A 23,480-nucleotide genomic window follows, 5' to 3' on the forward strand; every position below is an offset into this window, starting at 1 on the left:
TTTACCCCCAAGGGCATGCCATTTTCCCCTAGATCTCCCTTTCCTACCTCTAAATTTGGTTACTTGGAATTTATTGTAATTTTAATTTTTCAATGTATTTTGTAGATAGTAGGGGTATTCTCGTTCCGGTGCATACTGTCTAGCATGGTGCATAAATATCATGATTGGCTATGTTCTTTTTGTTGTATGCGCCGAATCGTGAATACCCCTAGTGTAATGGGTATTGAAGATAAGCCCACGACACAAAAAAGCGTTTACGTAGATGATGGATTTCCTCCAAAAATTTTGAATTTCCCATAGATGCATTTTCTTCCCTATAAAGTTTTCACCTAAATATTTGGTTACCATAAATTTACCCCTAGGACAGTCTCTAAATCTCGGGGGGGAAACTACTGATCTGGCAACATTGGCGTCTACATCTCTTCATTTTCGTTGTGTGTGTGCATCTTTTCTTTATTTTTGGAATTTTTTTTTACCACAGCTAGCTTCATAGACTAAGTATTCGAATAGTAAATAAAATATTTATTTTTCACCTGAATTTTTTAGCAACAAGAAACGCGCCCTAGTATGCCAAGCCGCCGAACACAAGTTTGCTGGTATGCCCTGTGGCATTATGGATCAAATGATTTCCGTCGCTGGACAAAAGGATCATGCGCTGCTGTTAGACTGTCGGTAAGTACCTTTATGCAATACCGCTTTCAGAAAAGAACTTTTTTATATTTTTTATTATTTGATTTGGGAAACTGGGCTTGAACCCAGGCCTGCGGTCACCGAAAATATCTAAACAGTCTAACTAAAATTACATAAATTACAAACTGAACATATTAAATGCATTACAGAATATTTGCTGCTGCACCCATTACTTTTTTCAGTGATTCTCCATTGCTGGGCATGCGCACTCAAATAAATAGCGCTAAACAATAAAAGTGTATTAAAATGCATTTTGTGTAAAAAACTTTAATGAAAAACAAACAAAACAACAATAAGTAATTAATTGTATAAGATCTATAGCGAATGATTAAAAAGCGAATGAGTAGAATTGTATCCATAATGACTGCACCGTAAGTTTTTCCTTAGACCCATTTGAGCGTCAACTACAAAATCAACTACAAACTAAAAATATTTTGCTGACGACAGCCGAACTCTTCTCAAAGTCATAGCCGGCGGCATTCCATTTATTTTGAATGACTGTATTACAATATGATTTTAGTAAATTTTCGATACAGCTGAACTATAAAATCCCATGGCTGCTGTGCTGTGCTGCGTGCTGTCAGCTTGATGCCAACAAAAAAGCCACACATGAACTTTTCTAACTTTTTGCTATCTGCACTATGTGTATGTATAATTTAATAACTTCCAAGTTGTAACACAGCCGCGTATTCATACAAATTCAGTGCAGCCATAAAACCACAATGCGTTCATAAAGTGCGAGTCATCGCTCAGCGTTTGTCTCAATAAAAAGCCAAAATTCGCTGATAATGCGTGAATAGTTTTTTTTTTTTTTTATATATTTGTGCACACTAACTACATATATGTATTGTATTTCGCATCGAGTTCAATGCTTGCGCAAAGAGAGAAGCAAAAGTGCAAAACTTTTACAAAATCAACTTATAAAATAATAGAAGCTACACAGAAGAACACACAGACAATCGCGCAATTGCGTTGGCTGCCCGCTGATGATGCAGCAAATGAAAAAAAAAAACGATATGTGTGCTATGTGGAAAATTATAATAAAAATAATTGTAATAAAAACCAACATTTTCGCGACAGCCAGCAACAAATTTACGACGTTAGCGCCAGCTGGCTGGCAACCACAGCGCAGTGATGATATAGTACTAACTCGAATACGAATGCGCCAAGCTGCTGTTACTGCGGCTATGAAATTGAAAAAGTTCCACATTCACATGGTGGAGTGTAGAAAAATTGCATACCTACCTACAAATAATAATATTGCGCATACGCCATGACGGCTAACAAAATTCGTTTTTTTTCTTTGGTTTAGGTGTATGAGTTTTTATTTGCTATACTTTTACATTTTATTTATGTAAATACGTTTATATGCGAAAAGAGTGTAAAAAATGCTAACATTGTCTTGGCAGACCAAATGTCATAAAAATGTTGCATATTTATAAAAAAAAAAAATTGTGCGCTGCCAGAAGCAGACTTTTATGGCATAATGGCGTGAATATTTGACTTTGTTTGTATTTAAAGAGTGCTGTGTGGAATTTTTTTTTTTGTTTTGAAACAATAGAGTCTGGGCTGATTTAATTTTTTTGACGTACGCCTAAAATTCCATTTAATATTTAAGAGGGAAATTAGTTGGAAATTAAGAATTGAATTTTAGCTACAAAAAGCCTGCTATTTTGAATTGGTTAGAACAATCAGCAGATATGTATGTAGGTAAAGGGCCATTCCGTTGTGAGTTGTGGGACATTTGACTTCAGAATGTGATCAATTTTGAATAATAACTATATACTAATGTCGCACAGTCGTCTGGGAGTGGTAGAAATTCCTTTTTTGAAATGCGTGTAAATAGCCAACCAAGTGGTTTGCTCGATTCTAAGCATCTTCTATAACAGCAGCATGCAACGATTTGGTAAAATAAGGCAAAAACAATTTACTAAGTCCGGTATAGATTTTCTCAAGAAATCTTTCTGAAAAGTGTGGATATTTATTTTAAAGGGTTTCGGAACCCTTATGCACTTCAGGATTACTTGCAGTTGCAATTTCAGCTAACTCTAAATCAGGAATGTTGAAATTTGCCACAATAGCTAAATTCGGTGTTGCTTTCTGAAAGTGTGAATAAAAGTTGAAAACTTATCCTTTTATGCTTTACCACGTCGTTTAAAAGTTAATTAGCTCCATAATTTATAATTTCTTATGCTTGCATTATTTTCGAATAAAAATTAGTTTGCTAGTTAAATCAGTCTCTACAAAAAGAATTGCAGATAATTGCTGTTGGAATAGATTACATATTAATCCTAACTTGTATAGAAAGCAATTATTGCTATATCACAACAAAAATAAGGTAACAGAAAAAAATACTAATTTCTTTAAATTAAATATTTTTTTATACTGAACGGATAATCCAATTAGGGTGGAATTCGATACTTTGTTAAAGCCAGTATCCTCTGCTTCTAATAAGACTAGAAATTTGACGATTTGCCAACTTGTGTATCATTCTAAACGCATGCGCAAGGTATCGTAACTGAAAAAGTATTTTTGCCCATTCGATAGTTCGACATGGTAGCGACGATATGCCTCTTATGACAACTAGTTTTCAAACTTGATATTATATTTGCTGCCAAATCTTCTAAAACCAGGTCACCCAAGGGGTGTAGTATTAGTAATAAGTTTAAAAAACCAATATAATTTTTTCCGCCGAAATCCCACTGTGCGCTGTTGCAAACGAGAAATCAAAATATTCAAATAAAAACGAACTTTATAACAAATATTTTGAATAAAATTGAGAAAACTTTTTTGCCGCTTTTCCGTGACTTTAGGAGTTGTTGTATCTTTGCAACCGAGTCCATGAGAAAAGCTCCGTTCCGTCTCGTTCAGTGTGAACCCCCTGAGGTTCGCCTCGCTCCACTTTTTTTCGCTCGACGCTGGTCTGTTTTCGGTGTGAACTCTCTGGTAAAATCTCCGATCGCTTTTCTTGTCTGTCTTCTCAAATAATACGTATCGCTTGCCTCTTCAACTTCCTTTATCGCTTTCATAAACGGTCTGGTAGCCGGCATTTTTTTTCTCTGGAGTCCGTAAAGTTTTCGGTAAACAGTTTTCTTTTCCTCCCAAGCGAGCAGGACTTTCCGCTTTATTTCTAGGACTTGTCTTTTATTCAACTGAATTTTTAACGTTGCCATACTAAGTCGAGCAGAAAGTTATCGCTGAGAGTACAATTGTGCACCCTGGCGGGAAGCATGCGATATTTTCGTCCATAGTGTGCACAGTGTATATACAAGCAGTAATAGAGAAAACATATTTTGATTTTATATGTTTTTTAAATGCTATAATTTATTTTATGTCAAGAAGCCACCTTCTGTGTGTAAAAACTTAAGCTGCCAAAATTAAAACAGATTTAAATGCAAAAATAAATAAATAAACTGTAGACCAAGAGCTCATGATCAAAAAACCCATCATACCTCAGATCGATCATTGTGAGCTTAGCTTATTAATAAATAAATCGAAATTCATTTCATTTGAAATCAAAATTTACAAAAGCATGTCATCTGAAGAATGCCGAGTAATCGGTTTTATGGACATCTTTAATAGCTAAAAACGCTTAATCCAGAGCGCTGTTCAGCAGCTAGGCCTCCGGATCTCGATTTATATATTAACGAGCTAAGCTCCCAAAAAATTTCAATCGATCTGAAGTATGATGGGTTTTTTGGTCATGAGCTCTCTGTCTATTTATAAGAACACTTGTACATAAAGACTCTTAAAGCAAGTTGCTTACCCAAGAGTAAATCAAAATACTTTGGTACATATATATTAGTGTAACACTTCAGGATCATACTACGTTGCCTTCAGCATAAATATGTTCTTACATTTTGTATCACTTTAAAATCAGTTTTTTAACTTTTCTGGTATCAGCTAGTCAATTTAGGTTGCAATTATATTTTCTGTCAGTGTTTACAAGCATTATTGTACGTGCTCTTCATACGTACAACATAGACCTCTGCATGAAGTCATTCAAACTTCCAGCCAACCAGAGTACAGTAAACACTCAGTGTTCTGAATTCTGTAATTTATGAGAATTCATTTCGTTTTAAATTTTCTACCTTCAAATGAAAGAATTTGAGTGAATGAATGAAAAACTTTAAAATCGTTCAAACTCATTTTGGTTATATTTTTTTCTACAAATAAGTTTTTTTCGTATAGAAAACTTGCTTTTCTATACACATGAATGCCGGGTACTGTGAAATGAAGAATCATTTATAGCAAATTTAAAACTGTGCCATATAAAATTGACAATGAGAAAATGGACACAAATTTTACGGCTATTTAAGAAGGGACATAAATATGTACTCGAACATTTGTATTGTATTCGATGGCCAAGCTAATCTAACCTGCATAAGTCAACCAAAAATCAACGTTTTATTGTGAGGGCTATATACCCAGGCAGCGTAAATAGAATTATATTTATGCATTGAAATAATTGAAACCATCTAAATTTTTAACCAATGGTTTTATTTTTCATATGTTGATTACAAGTAAAAAAATCTATGTATGTAGATATGTATTCGGAAAGCTCAAAAACAGATTAATATAAAAAAAAACGTCAATGTGTTTTACAACGTTTGAACGCTGCTATGTCGATACTCATATCAACACACCTGTTCATTTAAATTCAATAAAATTCACAGCCAATCACATTCATTCAATTAGAATATGAATGATTCATTTGTCGTTTTGATTGGATTCATGCAGACGTCTAATACGTACATTCGTATTTGTGTACGCACCCAAATGCATAAAAATCACAAAATAGTTTACTCCATATTTGCTTAATAAAAATCACTACACCCCAAGTAACTATAGAACCTTAAGCAACTCTAACAAAAATTTGCCAACATTGCAATTGCAATTGAATATGCATGTAATGAAATACAAAATACTGTATGTAAATACATGGTTACATACAAAGGTGTTTGTTTGTATGTACATATAGCTGTTTGTAAATTGCATAAACCTACTCCAACTTTGCTGCTTTTGCATAACGCTATGTGTGGCATTTGTGGTGGAAGATGAGCAGTAAGCATTGGAATTTTTAAATGTTTTTGTTGCTTAGCAATTTCCACATCCAATAGTCTGAATGTCTGTCCCCACAAATTAGTACATGTGTGCACAACAAAAAGTAAATTATTATTTTATAAGCTCAAATCCAAGGGGAAAGTTAGAACATAACGTGTACAATGTATACATAAATATATAGTATCAAATTCATTCGTAAGCCACGCCAACCCTCTAGGCAATTTTATTGGCTTGTAATTAAACAGGAACTTATTTGTGATCTCGCAGTTCATGTTTGCAATAAGTGATTAGTGAATTTTTGAGAGGGCTTATATTCTTACATATATGGTTACCGTTTCTTATTGATTACATGATTTTCTGTTTCAAAACCACACGTTCAAAATCAATAAATCGGCTCAGATTGTTTAGTGCTAGAAAGCTCAGTTGTTCGCCTCTCAAGACAGCGCTGCTAAAATCACTATATTTAATCCAAGAAAAAAGCGAGACAAAACTCCTCTACAGCTTCTAATTTTGATGGTAGGCACTCTACCCATATTGCTTATGATTAAATTTGATCTAACTATGAATTGATAAAGTAATTCATCTCGTTCGTTGATGTCCCCACTGTCCCAGGCATACCACTAGCTGTATGAAGGCTGCCGTTGGGATTGGCTTGTCGTAAGCCAGTCTACTCATTGAACTGAGGGAGAGACAATATTTTAAATATGACACTTGTAAGGATGCCTTGGTTAACCAAAGCTATGGATATTTTAAAGTCGACAACCTATAGAATCGCTATGGGGTAAATGCCGCCCAATCTTTCGACTGCATTCTTATAGAGGTCCGTAGGCCTCTCGCCGGTCTACCCTAGCTAATAGCTTAGTGTTGTCCTGGAACCAACCAATAACCCGACATGATGGCGGAGCTTCAGGATGCTCCCAAAGCACGCAGACGGTAACACTAGCCATCTACACTTTCACCTATTCCCAATGGGCTCTGTGCGCCAGCTCTTCAGCCTGGTGCTCTTCCTAAACAGGAGGGTAGCGTTCTCCGCTTCTTCAGAAAATGAGGGGTTTACGATCTGGTACTCTTCGGATTATTTTGCGCAACCTAAATAGATCGGTTACGCCTTTTCTCAGCCTGTGACTCGCCGAACACCGGCAGATGGCGATCGGGAATTATCGTTCTTGTCTTTTGTATCTCTGCTACACAGTTCTCGCGTCAACTTAGACGTCTTCAAGATCCTCACAGTAGCCTTCCAGTCCTCACAGTAGCTGTCCAGTCATGACTGCGTTTGATGATGACCTTTCTTCAGACCTCAAGCTGCTAGCCAAGTTTTCCTCCACTAGTACCATGAAATTCGCCAAGCTTTCTTTGTCGCATTATTGTGAATGCGCGGAACCTCGGAAGCCTACTTTTTCCACTAATGTTTGCTACATCGTGGCTGGTAAGGGAGCGCTGCATCGCATGATTCTAATGGTGCCTGGGCGGTTGCGCTTCCACATTTTTATGGGTTTCGGTATCATCCTTCGTTGTTGTCATTTTACTAAACTTCTTGTTTTCGTTCATACTTCCATGAGTCGCGGAGAAAGGGTTCGTCGTAAGAATCATTTCCGTATGGCATAGCGATTTCTCTGCGATGCCCATTTCCAGTCCGCACCCTCGCAGAAGGTTCAGTCGGAAGATTTTGGCTTTTATAAAGTTTTTCAAACAATTTGTAACTCAAATTTGTGGATTTTTTTTTGGAAATTAAGACCACCAAATTCATGCCTGTGAACCAACCTATCAGTGAGATAAATTTCTAACCATTCTAGAGACAAGTAAAATTTTCTACAGGCTGAATTTGCTCGTGACTGACATCACACACTTTAGTAAATGAAAATGGAGACACATACATACATGTAGGCACATACATGCATACCTACCTATACTGTCCGACGCCTTTACTTCTCGTATATTTACACATTCTTCCACACCAAATGCTTTGCATTCTCAATAAAATATTCTCGACTCGCTGGTCCAGCCGGTGATGCTAGTCACAGCGCTCCATTACAGTGCCTATGTAGTACTTTCAAATATGCTGCTCATACTATTTAAACTCTTTTACTCCCCTTTCCCGCTATCCTCACCTTTGTTTCAAGGTTTCTTCTTGGTCAATTCCATCTAACATATGTGCTTAACTAACTTCATTTACAGGTTTTTCAATGCAATTCTTTCCTCTGTCATCCTCTCCCGCTTTGCCAGCCATTGTAAAGCACTGCTTCCGCTCTTTAATTTTTTGTCACCTATTTATTTCGTATACGAGCACAGTTTTTTGCTTTCGTTTTTCTTTTACTACCTGTAACTGACAGTGCTCCTAGTGGTTTGGTGGCCACCAGTCGTTTGTGTCCCTCTGTGTTCGAATTCCGGCAGACGGAAGCCACATTTCATGGACAATGGCCAAGTAAAGCAGGAATATTGTAGCTGCACATACCCGTGTACATACGAACAAAAATAGAGATTTTGTTTTCGTAATTGAAATTCATATGTATGTATGTGAAAAATGTAGGGATACATATGCAAGCACAAATGCATGCATAGCAAAAAAAAAGTCAAAGGGAAGGTGGTAAGCGGCGGAGGCTATAAGCGTTTTGCTCAACAATGTGCTGCGGGCATATGCATTTGTAAAAAAGTATGTATCCATATATGTAAGTAGATTAGTACCTATGTATGCGTTAAGTGTAGAAATATGTCATTCCTTTGCTTAAACTATTGGCTAAATTGCGGGCATAAGCATATGTACACATGTGTGTGTTTTTTTGCTGTCGTTTTAAGGCTTCTGATTTCATTTTTCGTCTATACAAAAGTAGTCACAATGGCTGGCTAATTTAAGATATGGACGTGGTGACTAGGACCCAAGCTTACTCACGGTATAGACACCTTTACATATACATACAATACGTACATTAGGGCGGGTCAATTTGTATGGGAGATTTTTTCGGCTATGCGCGTATAACACAGAGCGGATTCTACGTGTAATTCTAAGCAAATTTGCCGAAGAAGCTATGGATCTAAAATCTGTTTGGAGTGTGCCAAATTGCAAAAATAGGTTGCTTAGCATTTTTCTGTAGTGTAATAAAGAAGTACTTAAATTTTGTATAAAAACATTCTGCAAGGGTTGTTCGGTATAAGGAATCCAATTATGCATTTATCTTTTTCTTAAAACTTCCACCAGAAGGCGCAACAGTAAAAAATTCCACATTTTCTTCGAAACCTATTTTCCCAATTTGGCAAACACCAAATTGATTTTAGAGTAATGGTTTCTATGGCAAATTTGATTAGAATTACACGTAGAATCCTCCTATGCTAAACGAGCATTGTCAAAAAGAAATTTACCCGCCCTAACATACATATAGGTAGGTATGTGAATATGTACGATTATTGGAGTAAGCGATGATTGTAAAATATTCATTAAAGGAGAAGGTTTCGCTGTTTCCTTTTCGATGCAATGTTTTAATCTGCTGGGATTTTTTTTTGATGCAACGGAATTTTCTCCAAAAACCACACACCAATTTACATAACTACAAAGGATTTAAGCTTTGTTTTTTTATGATCAAGTTGCTGGTAGTGGCCGCCGATCTTGTTCGAGAATCGTAAAGTGTTTTTGTAAACCTTTGCAAGCCTTTGAGAAGGAAGTGTTTGGTGGGTTTGCTGCGGTGTTGATCCTACGACGCACCTAAAACCAGGGCTCTTTAAGGAATGAGTAAAAAAAAAAATACCTACGAACTCACGGCAGTATGCACAGGACACTAGCTTATTGGGGTACAAGCCCAAAGGATTGGATTACTCTTCAAAATGTTGTGTCGCATTTGCGAGGTTCTGGGCTCAAGAGCGAAAGTTGAATACTCGCTGTGCCAGCCCTCGAAAAGGCTAAATACACTCTATAAATCATCCCTGCTGAATATTTGAGAGTGCAGCCGCCTCTCTGTATTAATTACTGAGATTTTTTAAAGCCGCCAAATGGTTGTAGGGTGCAAGAGTTGTGGAATAAAAATGGCAAAACTTGGTAATTGCTTGTCAACAGGTTGACATTTCACTAAAACCAAGCAAGTATTTGGAGTGGCAAAAAATAAAGCACTAAAATACTGATATTTCCAAAAAGTCAAATTTGCAAATAAGTTCGGAGGAAATTATTATAAACTGTTATCTATATTAGACTGCATCACTCCCCATACAAAAAAAAATAGGTACTATTTTTTCATTGGAATTATAAAATCTATTATATTTTAAGACATCCACCAAAATATTTCGGAAAAATATTAAGATTAACGTGATTAGACGGATTTGAAAATACCTCTAAAAATGGAGTTTTTTATGAATAAAAATAATTTCTTAAATATTTTTTTGAAAATTTCCCCTCAAATGATAAAACGTTTTAAGTTAAAAAAATTTGCATAAAAATAGTTAAAAAAAAAATTTTTAAAATTTTAAACTGAATCTAAATCACTAAGTCTAAATAAGAATATGGAGCTGGAAAAGTATGTTCAGTAAAAAATAAATCAAATATTTAAACAGTTTTAGCCTTATGTAGGCGAAATAGTGCCCAAATTACTATTTTTTTTATTGCAAATCGCAAAACTCGTCATTGTTTTTTTTTTTAAATTACTTTAGGAAGTTTTCAGATGGAATGTTCATATTACAGACAATGAAATTTGGCACCAAATGCAACATCCATGTCTGTGAAGTTTGAAAAGTGTGCCACCAAATTAAAAAAAAAGAATATTAAAAAGTTTTTATTGAGCTTGAGGCGGTTTTTATTGAAAAATTTATTGTGGAAAAGCAGCAATAATTTGAAATAAAAATGGTATAAGTGATAGCTATTTCGAAAATCACCACATTTCCTCATCAGACTTCTTTCAGTAGGATTCGAACCGACGATCTCATTGACTCAGCCTACGTTGCCTACGCACTGTGCTAAGTTCGCCTTGTGAATTCTTTTGCTTTTTTCCACTATATCATTTATTAAGCCAACCACAATCAAGCGCAGCTATTCCAGTGCTATTTACACTTGATCGTGTGGTTGTTGGTTTTTGTTAATATTTCTATTATTAGAACGTGTAACTTTAAGTTGTGGTCGCCCTTAAGTTATTTTTTTTTTTTTGTTTTTTTATGGCCTTACAACAATTATATAAAATAAAATTGTTGAACATAATTGTTATAAGGCCATAACATAACAAAAAAACTAAAAAAACTAAAAAAAGAATATCTGTCACAGCTATTTTGAAATTAACAGATCTATTTACAGAGTAATAGCACTAGTGTGCCTTTAAATGAAAAAGAATCACATCAAATCACATCAAGAATCAAAATTTTAAAAATTTTCATTTAAACACAATTCCGCAATGAAATACTGATTTAGTCCGATTTCAAAGCGCAATGTGAATTCCAAATTCGGTCGAGATCGGTCAAGTAGTTTTTGAGATACGCATATAAGTGGGCGGTACCACTAAAAATTCTAAAAAAAAAACCTCTTCTTTGCTAAAGAAGGATTGTATATATCAATTTTTAATAAATATTGATGAACTCTTTAGCCACACTGCTCAAAAAATCTTAAATTCCGGTACGTATTTAGAAAAGTCGCCTAAATTCGACAATATTTATGCGATTGCAATAAATGAGGTATCAGTTTATTGGGAAAATAGATTTAATTTTAAATAGTACTTCATATTTTGAAATTCTAGGAATTATCGATGGTCAAATTTAAAAAATTAAGAGAAATATGGGTCTTTTTTAATTTACCAGATAAAAAATTGCAACAAGCCTCGTTCGACAATAGATTATTATATAAAATTTTAAAGGTTTATATACATATCTTCTTCTCAGTTAATATTCGATCTTTGAAATCGAATCAAAAATAGTTATTCAAAAATTTCATAAATTTACAAAATCCTTTTTTTCTGACCTAAATCGAAAAAAACTATAAAAATAGGCGATAATATTTCTCATAAAAACGAATAAAATTAGGGGAAAGGGTCTTGAAATTTTCAAAAAAAGCATTTTGGATGGCCACCCTAGTGCGCATAGTAAGAACAAATCCAGGCTAGATGAAGGCAAGTTGTATCATTTACTATAGAGCTTCATGCCGAGTACTTGAAGACGCGTGGTTTTTGCGCAAATATTTCTAGAAAACTCTCTACTATACTACTAAACTGCCTACACCGAATAAAATACCTATGTATGTATGTAACACATTCATATTACATGTACATGTGAATGTAAAGTACGCACAACCTATGTGCCAACATTTGTAATTGATCATCAACACCTAATCTGGGCGATGCATTTTATTCAATTTGAATATTATGCCGTTTGAATGTTGGGAAAATGTTGAGAGGATGAAATAGAAAACGAATAGTAGTAAGTAGCACAGAGTAGAATGTGGCCACGTGAACTGTACCATAAAAATCTCGCAAAGGATTTTTGAGAAATGTGTGCCTTGTTATAGTCCAAGGTCGCAGGGCCGTCAGACCTAACATATATTCGATATAATAAAATTTAAGGAATAAGTAGTGTTATATGTAATTAACAATGTAGATTATTAAAGGTAATCGATTGGCGTATATTTATGTATAACTTTATTTCCATCTTCGTTTGGTGAGTACAAATTAATTTTAAAGTTTTGTCTTACTTTAGAATATAACTGTCAAAAGCTAAGGCAAATATACGATTTTTTTTTAATACTTGTATGCCAACCTAAATATTGTAAGTACTTCACAATGATGTAAATTTTTTAGAAATCTGTGACTTGCCGAAATTTCCGAGATACAGTTCACGAGGCCAAAATCAGTAGTGAATAGATGTTGGGTGCGATGTGAGTGAGTTCTTTGTTTTAAAACCAGAAGAAAAGCGAGTGGAGCTACTACCTGCCAGTATGTAAATAAACGAATGCAAAACAGTGTGGGGAGGCAAGCCAAAAAGCTCAAAGCCGCAATTGCGAACTGACTAGTTGAAAGCGCTGGCAGTAGGAATAGTGGCATCGGGAGGCAGGTGATGGCTTAAGTGAAGAGTATGCGGTAAGTGGCTGAGGCTAGAGTAGAGTGCTCTCATTGTGTTGAGCTGCATTTGTACGCATGCAGATCGTTTGCCTTATAAATATTTGGTATACGGATTGCTTGAGTGCTAGGTTGCTGATATACATAATGTACTTACATAAGTATGTAATTTTAAGCACTGCAGAAAATGCGACGAATCCGTAATGACTCCCAGAGTAATCGCAGAAGAGTATGCGACTTATACCACTTTTGATCTCTTTATATGGAATGAATTTTTCGCTTTTGTTCGGGCATGTTCTATGAAACTACCGATTGTTATCTTTTTTGCCCGAAGAGTTATGAAAAGTGAACAGCCACTACGTATGAATTAAAAAATAAAAGTAAGAAAATTGCGTTATTTGATATTAGAACGGGGATCTTGGGTTAGAATAGCGAATACTCTCTGTAAATGTGCTCTTTAGAGATGATTCGAGGGCCTATTTGACTATAAGGGTAATTGCGACTAGTTTGTACGAAATTTTACTCCATGCAAATTAATACAGGAGTTATCTCTTTAGGTTTTAGTTGCAACTTTTTTTTTGCGAGCGGTGTTTACTTGTTATAGCTGTATGCATGCGATTGTTGCTGCAAAGTAATTCTGTCGTAATGCGTTTTTTTTTTAATTCCATTTTCAGCTCCTTGGATGCATTCCAAATACCTTTTATTGGCAGCTCCAAGGATTTTGTGGTCTTAATTTGCAATTCAGGTGTACGCCACGAATTATCGCATAGTGAATATCCAACAAGACGTAAACAATGCGGCGAGGCACTCAAGCTAATGGCAAAGGCGAGCTATAGAGATGCCAACGAGGATAACTTGTCAGGTAATTAATGTCACTTAAATTAGAATGGGTATAGCGGTGTATTGTTGTTGTTGATGGTGATGCAAATTGGGTGAGAGTTTTGCACTATGCGGCATTGTTTTAATTTGAATTCAGATGATGAATGTCCTACTTGCTATGTTGGTGGACTAGACAATGATAAAGGATTTCAGAATTTGAGTGATGCTAATTAATTAAACAAAACGAGGAAGAGCCGTGAAGTATTGATGCTAAATAACTGTCTAAAGAAGTCAGATGTTAAAAAAGATGTAAATGTGTCTTTTGGAATGTGAATTTTTCTGCTTTGTAATGGTACTTTCTTTTAATTTGATAGCAAGTATAACAAGAATAATTTCCTGATCAATATTACTATGTAAATATATTTACGTTTGAGGTAACAAATGCAATAGGAAATTTCTTTAGAATTTAAAAAATTTAAATTTTTTGCATTCACAAGGACGATTATGTTATTTTTTATCTGACAAAGTTAGAAGAACGATGTTATCGAGTTTGTATAAGCCCTTAACATATAAGTTTTTCAAAAACAAATACTGCAAAATTTCAAAGATAAAATTTTAAAATGATATTTTCAATATTTACCAGCCCTTCTGCATCAGTTTAAATTCTACAGGCTTTCCTCATTATTTTAATACCCATACTTCTTCTCTAAGCACATTTCTCTGAATTTTTTAAATCATTTTTGAATTACTGACGTCAGAGGAAAAAACTAAAAACGCAATTTTACTATATTTGTCCCATGGTTTCGCGAATATATTGATATTTGTGTTTACAATTTACTATCGCGAAGTGTTATACGTATAATGAGCTACACATTTATAAAAAAATATTAATTATTATTAAAAGAAATAAAGCCAATATTGGTCAAGAAAAGGAGTTTATATTATTGCCATCAGTGCAAATTGCAAATGCCGAAAATCCCGGGATTTTCGAGTCCTTAAAAAGTCCAGGATAACGGCATCACATTCGTAGACCCAATACATAAGTTTGTCGGTTTCAATAATAAGTCAATTTCAATTTCAATCTTCTAATATACATACATATTGATAAGAATTGGTGTTTACATAAATTGTTGAAAACTATGTGCATACTTCAAAGCATGTATTATTTTCAATTCATTAGACTATTGTCATTTATCCATGCAAAATATAAATATGTTTACTGAAATTGTAGGGCCTTCTTGATTTTTGCAAATTCAACTGCATATTTATTTAACTAATGAGTTTATAAACAGATGTTAGCCAATTATTCCTGAAATCACTTCGTCAGTTGTCATGTTTTTCATAAAACCAAATGTTTATTAAATTAGAACTAAAACAAAAATTTTCCACACACATATATAGGCCATGTATACATACATACGTATGTACTTCTGTTTTCCACAACCATGCTTCTACGCCAGAAGAAATGCAACACGTACAAATGAATATAAGTATGTAATTATATTTTTTAAATAACATATATTCCACAGGATATAAGCCACGTAGAATTAAATCTCTATCAATGTTTTTATTTGTGTAGAGATAATAGGAATATCTACATATTTGTGTATCTATGTATAAAGTTATGTGTTTAAAAACCCACGCAGCTAGTACTTATATACATATAGTATGTATGTATATTCCTTAAATGGAATATGTTAAAGTTTGCCTCATAGGAAAGTTAGTGTCACAACGAATTCTGAGTCTCTGTTTGCCTTACTGCACAAGTGGGGATGCAAACAATCGATTGAAAACTCGATGTTTTTCATCGATGCTTATACATATTTTGCCAAAATTTGTAAGTTGAAGATACATCGATGTCAGTTTTGGCGATATTTTAAACATCTACTTTAGTGTGACTCAGACTTGCTTTGGATTCAACTTATCCATTATGCGCATACAATTTTTTAAATGGAATTTTACTACTCATTCTACTACCAGAGCTTGCAGTATTAACCCTTTGTCCAACGGCCTAGTCCAATGGACCAGCATGAGATTTTATTGTTTGCTTGTCAATTTTATTATGCGGTATAATATTTATTTCAATAGTGCTCTTGAGCTTTGTACCACGATTGTTATTCTTTAAGAAAAATAAAAAAAAACAACAAAGCCTAAGGGTTGAAAGCTATAGCTGCTATTTCAGAGATCACCACATCTCATCAGAATTCTTTCTCTAGACTTCAGCAGGAATCGAGCCCGCATTATCGATGTGCAAAGCCAGTAACACAAGCCGCTGAGCCATGTACACCGCGTAAACTCTTGTTGCTAATCTATTTACTTATTCAACGGCGGTAGTACGGATGCATATGCCAAGATAAACTTTCTTGTGGATTGGGCGGAGTATATTTAAATTCGAGTTGATAAATATGCTTCCTTTCGACCATATTCCGCATAAAAGTGAAATAGCTAATCGTACCTCGCCATTGTAGCGCGATGTGACTTCGATTAAGTCATCATAGACTAGGGATACGGTTTCACCACCTCCTCGTGGAGAAGATGGGGTCGTACTGCTTGCGTACATCGGTTTGTTTAAGAGTGCTCTCAGAGAGCAGGGGAGCCAGTCGAAACGCGAAGAAGTTGGGTATCTTGGCTGCAACAAGATAGTAGCCTCAGTGGATATTTGATCTTCGCATCGTACGTACGTGAAAAATACGGAAGGTATTCCTTTTTTCCATCACAGTGCGATCGCTTTGGTTCTTCGACTTTCAACCTGGAAACATCAATGAAGTTATTTTATGTATGCTAGAAACTTCTGCTGCAGACTACCACGTTGAGGTGCAATATCTTGAAATTTTTTCTAGACTCCAAACTTAAGTGGAGCCTGAGCATTGTGGGATGAACATAGAAGGCTCCATTTTGATTGTTGATGAAAGGAGGGTGTTTAAGTGACTTATACATTTCCCTCATAAACAAAGAGCAGCAGACACACACGCTCATTTGAATAGCATTTTTGCCTAAACTTAGTGCAGCGAACGCATACATGCACTTGTGTTTAAAAGCAATTCGCACATTCTTAAGTGGATATGCATTTTTTATACAATTCTCAAACCTCTTGTCGCTGATCTTAATGAAGTAATATCTCGCTGGCATTTCCAGCCATGGTCAACGCTAACCCAGCTTGACTATCACACGGTGCTTTAAGCATCGATTCCACTGCACTCCTGGATGCATTTTTGAGATAGTAGTAAGCATCCCTGAATAAATCCCAGCTCATTGCACAACAGCCTACGTAAGCTAGAGCATGACACCTACAAAGGAGGGAGTACCCCAATTAATAAATGGTAAACGGTTCACATAATGCACTATCTCCCTCTTTCCCTCTCTCTCTCTCTCTATCGCATATTAGGCATATGAAGTGCGTGGTTGACTTGACGTGCATCTATGTATAAACCAAATGGGCTCATTGAGCTCGATATATAAACAATCGCAACAAAGGTTATCCCTATCTCCTCTACTCCGCTAACTCGATAACAACTCTAAACCTGGTCTCCCGCTCTCCATCAGCTAAAACGCGGGGTGGATAATATGGATAAAACTGCCGTGTTTTATAAAATTCTAGACATTGTGAGGTATTTTGCTCGAAATAATAAAATGTTGTTCACTAGCTAGCGGTTCTAATCGTTGAGTTAAGCTTTCTCTACAAGGCATATATCGATATGCATGCATACATATACATATATATTTCAATTTACACTCGCGCATATGTATGCAAGTGTGTGCTTTGCGTCATATCCCGTAGCGTTTGTTTTAACACTTTGTCGCTTTGCCATTTGTTGCATTCATTTGCAGTGCAAAACGTAAACACAGAGCGCTGCTGGCATGCGCTTAGCATGGCAATTGGTTTCGTTTGCGCCTGTAAGCATGCAACAAATAACACACACAACGCAGCGGGACACACAGCTATGGCGAGTGAGCTGTATGCGGGATTATTTATGCAAGTGCGGAGAGTGTGAAAAATCAAATGCGCACCACACAAATATGCCACTGCACATTAGTGTACGCGCGTGTTTATTTATCCCCCAGTGCACTACGTTTGGTCACAGTTTATTCTATTTATTTCAGTTGTATGTCTCCCCGGGCGAATGACCGCCACGACGGGACGCACATACTAGTTACTGGCTGGCAAATGAAATGAACTGAGTTAGAAGGAAAAGCAGCGTCTGCTATTCTTCTTCTTCTTCTTGCTCATTAAATCCAACCATGTTTGTCATTTAATTTAAATTAAAGTGTGACATTTATATGCAAAGGTACAAACAAACATATTTCTGTGGGCGTGCATGTGCGTGTTTTTTTGTATTTTTTTTCTTGTGCCTAGCTTAATTTAGTCCGTCGGCTGTTTGTTGAGTTGCTTGATTTTATTCAACAAGAGTATTTTTTGTTTGTTTTTTTTTTTCTTGTGGCAGATCGCAAATCCTTGTTTGCTTCGTTGGTTCGTTGTAAAAATTTCCATTGAATTCATTTGCATATTCAACATCAATTCAATTGCAACATTCGCTTGAATTGCACTTAATGTAAAAATTACGCAAAATACTTGCGCAACATTTGACTGCTGTTGTTGTTGTTGTTGTTGTTGTTTTAAATACGTACAGCAGTTGCTGTCGTGAGTGCGCCTGAACGCACACAATGCTTTGCACGCGCATTCGCCGCCATGGTTGCGTCGTCCCTCACAACCTCGTACGGCTGCTTACTCACATACATGCATACATGCATACTTACTACTTCAGGCATTGGCTGACGGCTAAAGGATCTCGAGTGCTGCGCGCTCCTACTGCCATGGAATTTGAGGTACATACATAGCTAGTCCATTGATGCCTGTTTTGCTTCAATCTTTCACCAGCACCACAAAATACCATTACCACATAAATTTTTTCTCCACTTCTGCGCTCTTTTTTAATTTACAATTCCAGCTGTGGCAATGCGCGTCCCCATAGGCAATCAAGTTGTTTCGCACCCTCGGCAGAAGTAATGAAATTATTAGACATTCAAGCAGTTTTTGCATACATATATATATGTATACATATTGTTTGTGCACTGCATGTAAATCTTTACTTTTACGCGCTGCAACATTTGCATGCCTGAATGCTCGTTGATTCTTTGTAAAAGTACTTGACTTTTATTATAGCGACAATCTATGTACTCCGGCTCTTGTAAATTGTAATTTTATAAATTGTTGGTGAAGGTATTTTTTGTTTATCTTAATCTGTTGTAAGCATTGAAGCTCATTTTAAGTGGATTTTTTATGGTGCATTAGATGCGAAGTAATTTCAGCGTAGCCGACTTTACTATATGCCTAGAAGAAAAATTAAATTTCATTTTAATTATGTACTTACTGGCCTTTAGTCATAGTAGCAAGCTAAAATTGTTTCTTGTTAAACAACATAGTATTAAGTTTAGAATATATATATATACAGGGTGTCCCAGACTAGTCCACAGAGAACAAAAAAAAAAAAAAAAATATACGGATAAGGGCTATATTATATATGACGAATGTAGGTCACAGTTCAAGTAGCGCTGACGACTTTTATGACCGCCAGCTGAAATGGTTTATAAAGCTTGATAAATATGTTTAAATACACTTTTATCAAAGAAGATAAATCTGAATGATGCCCGGTTTTATAACACAAACACTCCTTTGTGGCGTTCGTTCGAATTATAAATATCAGGTGTCAGATTAGAGGGGTTGGCCCTGAGATGTGCAATAAGCTTTATGTTTTTAAAGTTAGAACTTTTTCTAGCGGTACAGGTGTTAGGTTCTTGGACAGGGTTACCACCTGTTTTAAAAGTTTAGCTTAAAACTATTGAAATCTATGTAGTAATACGCTAGCATACATTTTGCTACAGTTCGTTCTACCGAGGGGACAAGTATTTTTCAGTATACTATACATATGTGGAGAGTTTTTATGGTTTCAAAATGGGTTGGAAATTACGGACAAAACCGTCGTTTAAAAATTTCCGTATTTGTGTATCGTTGTTGTTGCAACCTCTTCAATTTTGGGTTATTTTCGCATTTTGTTTTACTTCGTATTTGAAATTAAACTTTGTAATAAAGTTAAATGTGATGATGAATAATTAATTATAAAAAGGTGAAGACAAAATTGAAGTTAAAGACGAAAATGAAAGCAATGGGAAATATATACATAAGAATTGAAGACATTTATTGGAATTTTTTTTTATAAGAATCGAACAAATCCAGTCACCCAAAATTCATATATCAAGTTAGAGAAATTTCACCAAAAATTCATATATCAAGTTATCGAAATTTATCGAATTGTCGAAGTTTATAGTTTTCGAAATTTATCGAGTTAACCATGTTTATTGAGTTATCGGAAATATTCGAACTATTCAAATTGGTCAATGTTTATTGAGTTTTCGAAATTTATAGAGACACAGAAACTTTATTGCTGAAATTTACCGATAGTTGTCGAGGTTTAAAAATTATTGGATTATTGAAATTCATCAAGTTGATGGAATTAATCAAGTTATCGAGTTTTTCGAGTTGTCTAATTTATCCAGTTCTTTCAACTTATCGAGTTAACGATAATTATTGATTTACCGAAATTTTCCGGTTTGTCGAATCGAGGTTTTTGGAATTTTGAAAGTATATCAGGCTATCGAAATTTTGGGGATACACAAATAAATGAGTTTTCGTTGTTTATCGATTTATCGCATTCAGTGGAGTTACCAGAGGGTAACGAGTTATCGAAATTTGTCGACTGATATTAAAATTTATGGAGTTATCAAAATTAATCCAGTTATCGAAATTGATAGAGTTATCCAAAGTTTATGGAGTTATCGATATATTTATTAGTACTGAGATATGTAAATTTCTGGGTTATCGATATTGATGGAGTCCTCCAAACGCACAGTTATCGATTTATCGAAATTTGTCGAGTTATCGAGTTTTTTGAGTTATCAGATTTTATTATTTTGGAAATTCATCGGGATATCGATATATATCAAATTATCAAAATTTAGTATCGAGTCAGTTCCAAGTCCTGCCTAAGTCCTTCAAAGATAACAAAAATTGTTAGTCATGTTCTAGTGCCAAAGCAGGAGATTTTTCGGTAAGTAATAATGTACCTTATATCTTAAAGGACGATAATTGCTTCCCTTCCATATAAAAAGTGGGAAAAAATAGAATTATGGACAGATTTAAATGAAAATTCGCTTCCTAGTGAAAGTGAGGACGCTAATTGCATTTTGTGTTTGAATAACTTTCATACGTGCACCGTATATACATTCAGTGTACATACAGTTTGTTCTATTTTCATAAGTCGGGTAATACGTTTGGATACAACAACCCGAAACGATTGTACAAATAGCCCAAGTTTCTCGATAAGGGGTAACAAGCATTCTTTTTCGTTCATTCGTTTTAAAGTAGTGGATAAAAATATACGTATGTATATGCGAATGGCAAATTTATCTATATAAAAGAACACCCATTAAAATTAATAAATATTTCCTGCAAACACCTATCGATTTACATCTTTTTGCTTAATTTTTAACTCCCTTTCGCCACAGAATTGTTTTTATACAAAATTACACAAAAAAGCTGTTAATTTCGAAAGTTCAAAGATACGATTCGGATTGCAGCATACTATTTATACGATTCGTAGCAAAATTCGAATAAGAAAGTGCTGCAGAATAGGGGTGGAAGTCAAAGTGTCAAAAAATCACGTGTTTTGCAATATTTGAAAATCTCCAGCGAAAGGTGATATAACCTTCCCCTGAGGCTTAAATTAAAGTAAGAACTCTCGATAACTATGCCTGAAAATACTGTCCCTGTACTTTGATTTGATGGAACTACGATTTGTGTTAATAGACCGTTCCCTGGTCCATCTACAGGAAAAAGGGCCATACAAACACTAATCGGCCTACGTATCAGCAACAAATTAGGGAAATCAGTTCAGCCGTTCCCACGTGATGCGATGACCAACACACGACATTTCATTTATATACATATCGGTATCTAAAGGTGAAATTTGTTCAGAAGAAACGAAAAATCGATGTATGTAGCTTCGCATTATTTGTCATTCTGCATCAAAAACTAAATTTTGAAAAAAGTGTACTTGGCCCCTTTTTACCTTTAGGTATCGATATGTACGATTCTATACAGCACAAACGTCCTATTCCAGAATTTGGTTGAATAACGCCCTATTTCAAAATTCATTTCAAAAACGCCCTACCTCAGCTGCCGATTAAAAAAAAGCCCTATATCAGCACATTTTCAATACATTTTGAAATGGGATAGGGCATTTTTGAATCGTACTCTGAAATAGGGCGTTCTTCAATCAAATTCTGAGATAGAGTGTTTTTCAATAGAATTCTGAAAGAGGGCTTTCTTGAAAAGTTTTGTGGGATAGGGCGTTTTCGAACTGGCAGCCGATATAGGTCGATCTTTCACTCAGCAGTCGATTTTATTTTCGATTTTTCGCAAGCTAACCATTATAAAACTCATATACAACTGAGCTTTTACATGAAACCGAATAACTTTTACAACAGCGGCGAATTTAATGAATTTATACCGCATGAGAATATGAAATTCTCTATATCAAACCACTCAAAGCGGACAATTAGTTAAAAATGATTCGTGCAATATTTTACAATATTCGCGTGAAATTTGCGCTAAGCCAATTTGCACATCGGAATGGGTAAAATATACATGTATGTATGTACATAAATGGTTATTGCAAATTACCGAATCATACTATTACATTGCACACTTGATTACAGCCAACGTGTTACCATAAAAAAAAACATAAAAAATTCAGAAAAATCTGTGGATCATGCAGACATGGAAATGCTAGTAATGAAGTGCTCAATCAAAAATGTGCGCATTTTACTTTGTTAAAATGAAGCAGAAAACCATAAGCGGGTGTAAATGTAATAAATGTAAAATGTCGAAAATGTGAAAAAATAGGAAGAAAAAAAGCGGAAAAGAATTAAAATAAGTTTTTATGGAGATCGTAACATGGATACATAAATTCATATTTGCAGACATATGTACATGCAGAACATTCATCATCCCTCAAGCTCACTCAAACCAAACCAAGTTAACAACACACTTTGGTGCTGCTGTCTGCATATCTGCTCAACAATGAGTGTGGGAGTATACATATACACACATGCATACGTAGAACATGCCTTTTGCCACTTGTCGTATGCAACATGCCTTTTGCCACTTGCCCACTTGCCACCTTTGGCAGTGCAGTCGAGCGTAAAAAGTGCAACCTCACAACGCTTGATTGCGCATATTTTTGTATATGCTCCTCCTACGGCGCGGCGTTACGTTTTGACAATTTTTCCACCAGCGGCTGAGGCGTTGTGTAGCCACTTACGCTTGAGATTGCCAGCATGCATTTATTCAGTATTCTCCAGTCACATCGCGTTACACCGATATTGCCGCTGACGGTGCTATATAGCCAGTGAGTAAGAGTGCGTTTTTTTTTTCTAAATTACACTTTTTCACTGCGTTGACTTCATCACTTCATCGTTGACACCAACCAACACAACAGACGGTCGCCAATCTGCTTCCCATACTACATATTAAACAGGTTGGGAATATTATGGGGTGAGTGAGGAGCAGCAGCACACATACATACACACACACATGCACTTGTATGGGTGTGAGTGCATTTTTGTTTGCGGCATCATCATCATCGCCATCCACGAATGTGTGTATATGGCTCATGATTTTGTGGAGCTGCCGTTATGCCCTCATTGTCACTTTGGCAATTACGGCCAACAGCTTTACGAGTGCCAGAAATTAAAATGATGATGACATGGCATGCCATCGGCCATCAACTATCAAGCAGCAAGCATCCGTCATCGAGCATTCGTGGGAAAGGGAGAGCGAGA

General features: G+C 35.5%; 1 protein-coding gene across 1 annotated transcript in view; it reads left to right on the plus strand.

Moving 5' to 3' along the window:
- Positions 1-541: 541 nt before the first annotated feature.
- LOC108367511 (galactokinase-like) overlaps positions 542-23,480 on the plus strand; it is a gene marked incomplete at both ends in the record, with an annotated part of 71,903 nt that continues 48,964 nt past the window's right edge. Inside the window, 2 exons of the mRNA XM_017622130.1 lie at positions 542-672; positions 13,439-13,626. Of these exons, the coding sequence (XP_017477619.1) occupies positions 542-672; positions 13,439-13,626 (319 nt within the window). The remainder of the gene's footprint in view (positions 673-13,438; positions 13,627-23,480) is intronic.

Source organism: Rhagoletis zephyria, unplaced genomic scaffold (assembly GCF_001687245.7).
Source record: "Rhagoletis zephyria isolate East Lansing unplaced genomic scaffold, Rhagoletis_zephyria_1.1 Rzeph_scaffold_02711, whole genome shotgun sequence".
In the NCBI taxonomy this organism is placed as follows: Eukaryota; Metazoa; Arthropoda; class Insecta; order Diptera; family Tephritidae; genus Rhagoletis; species Rhagoletis zephyria.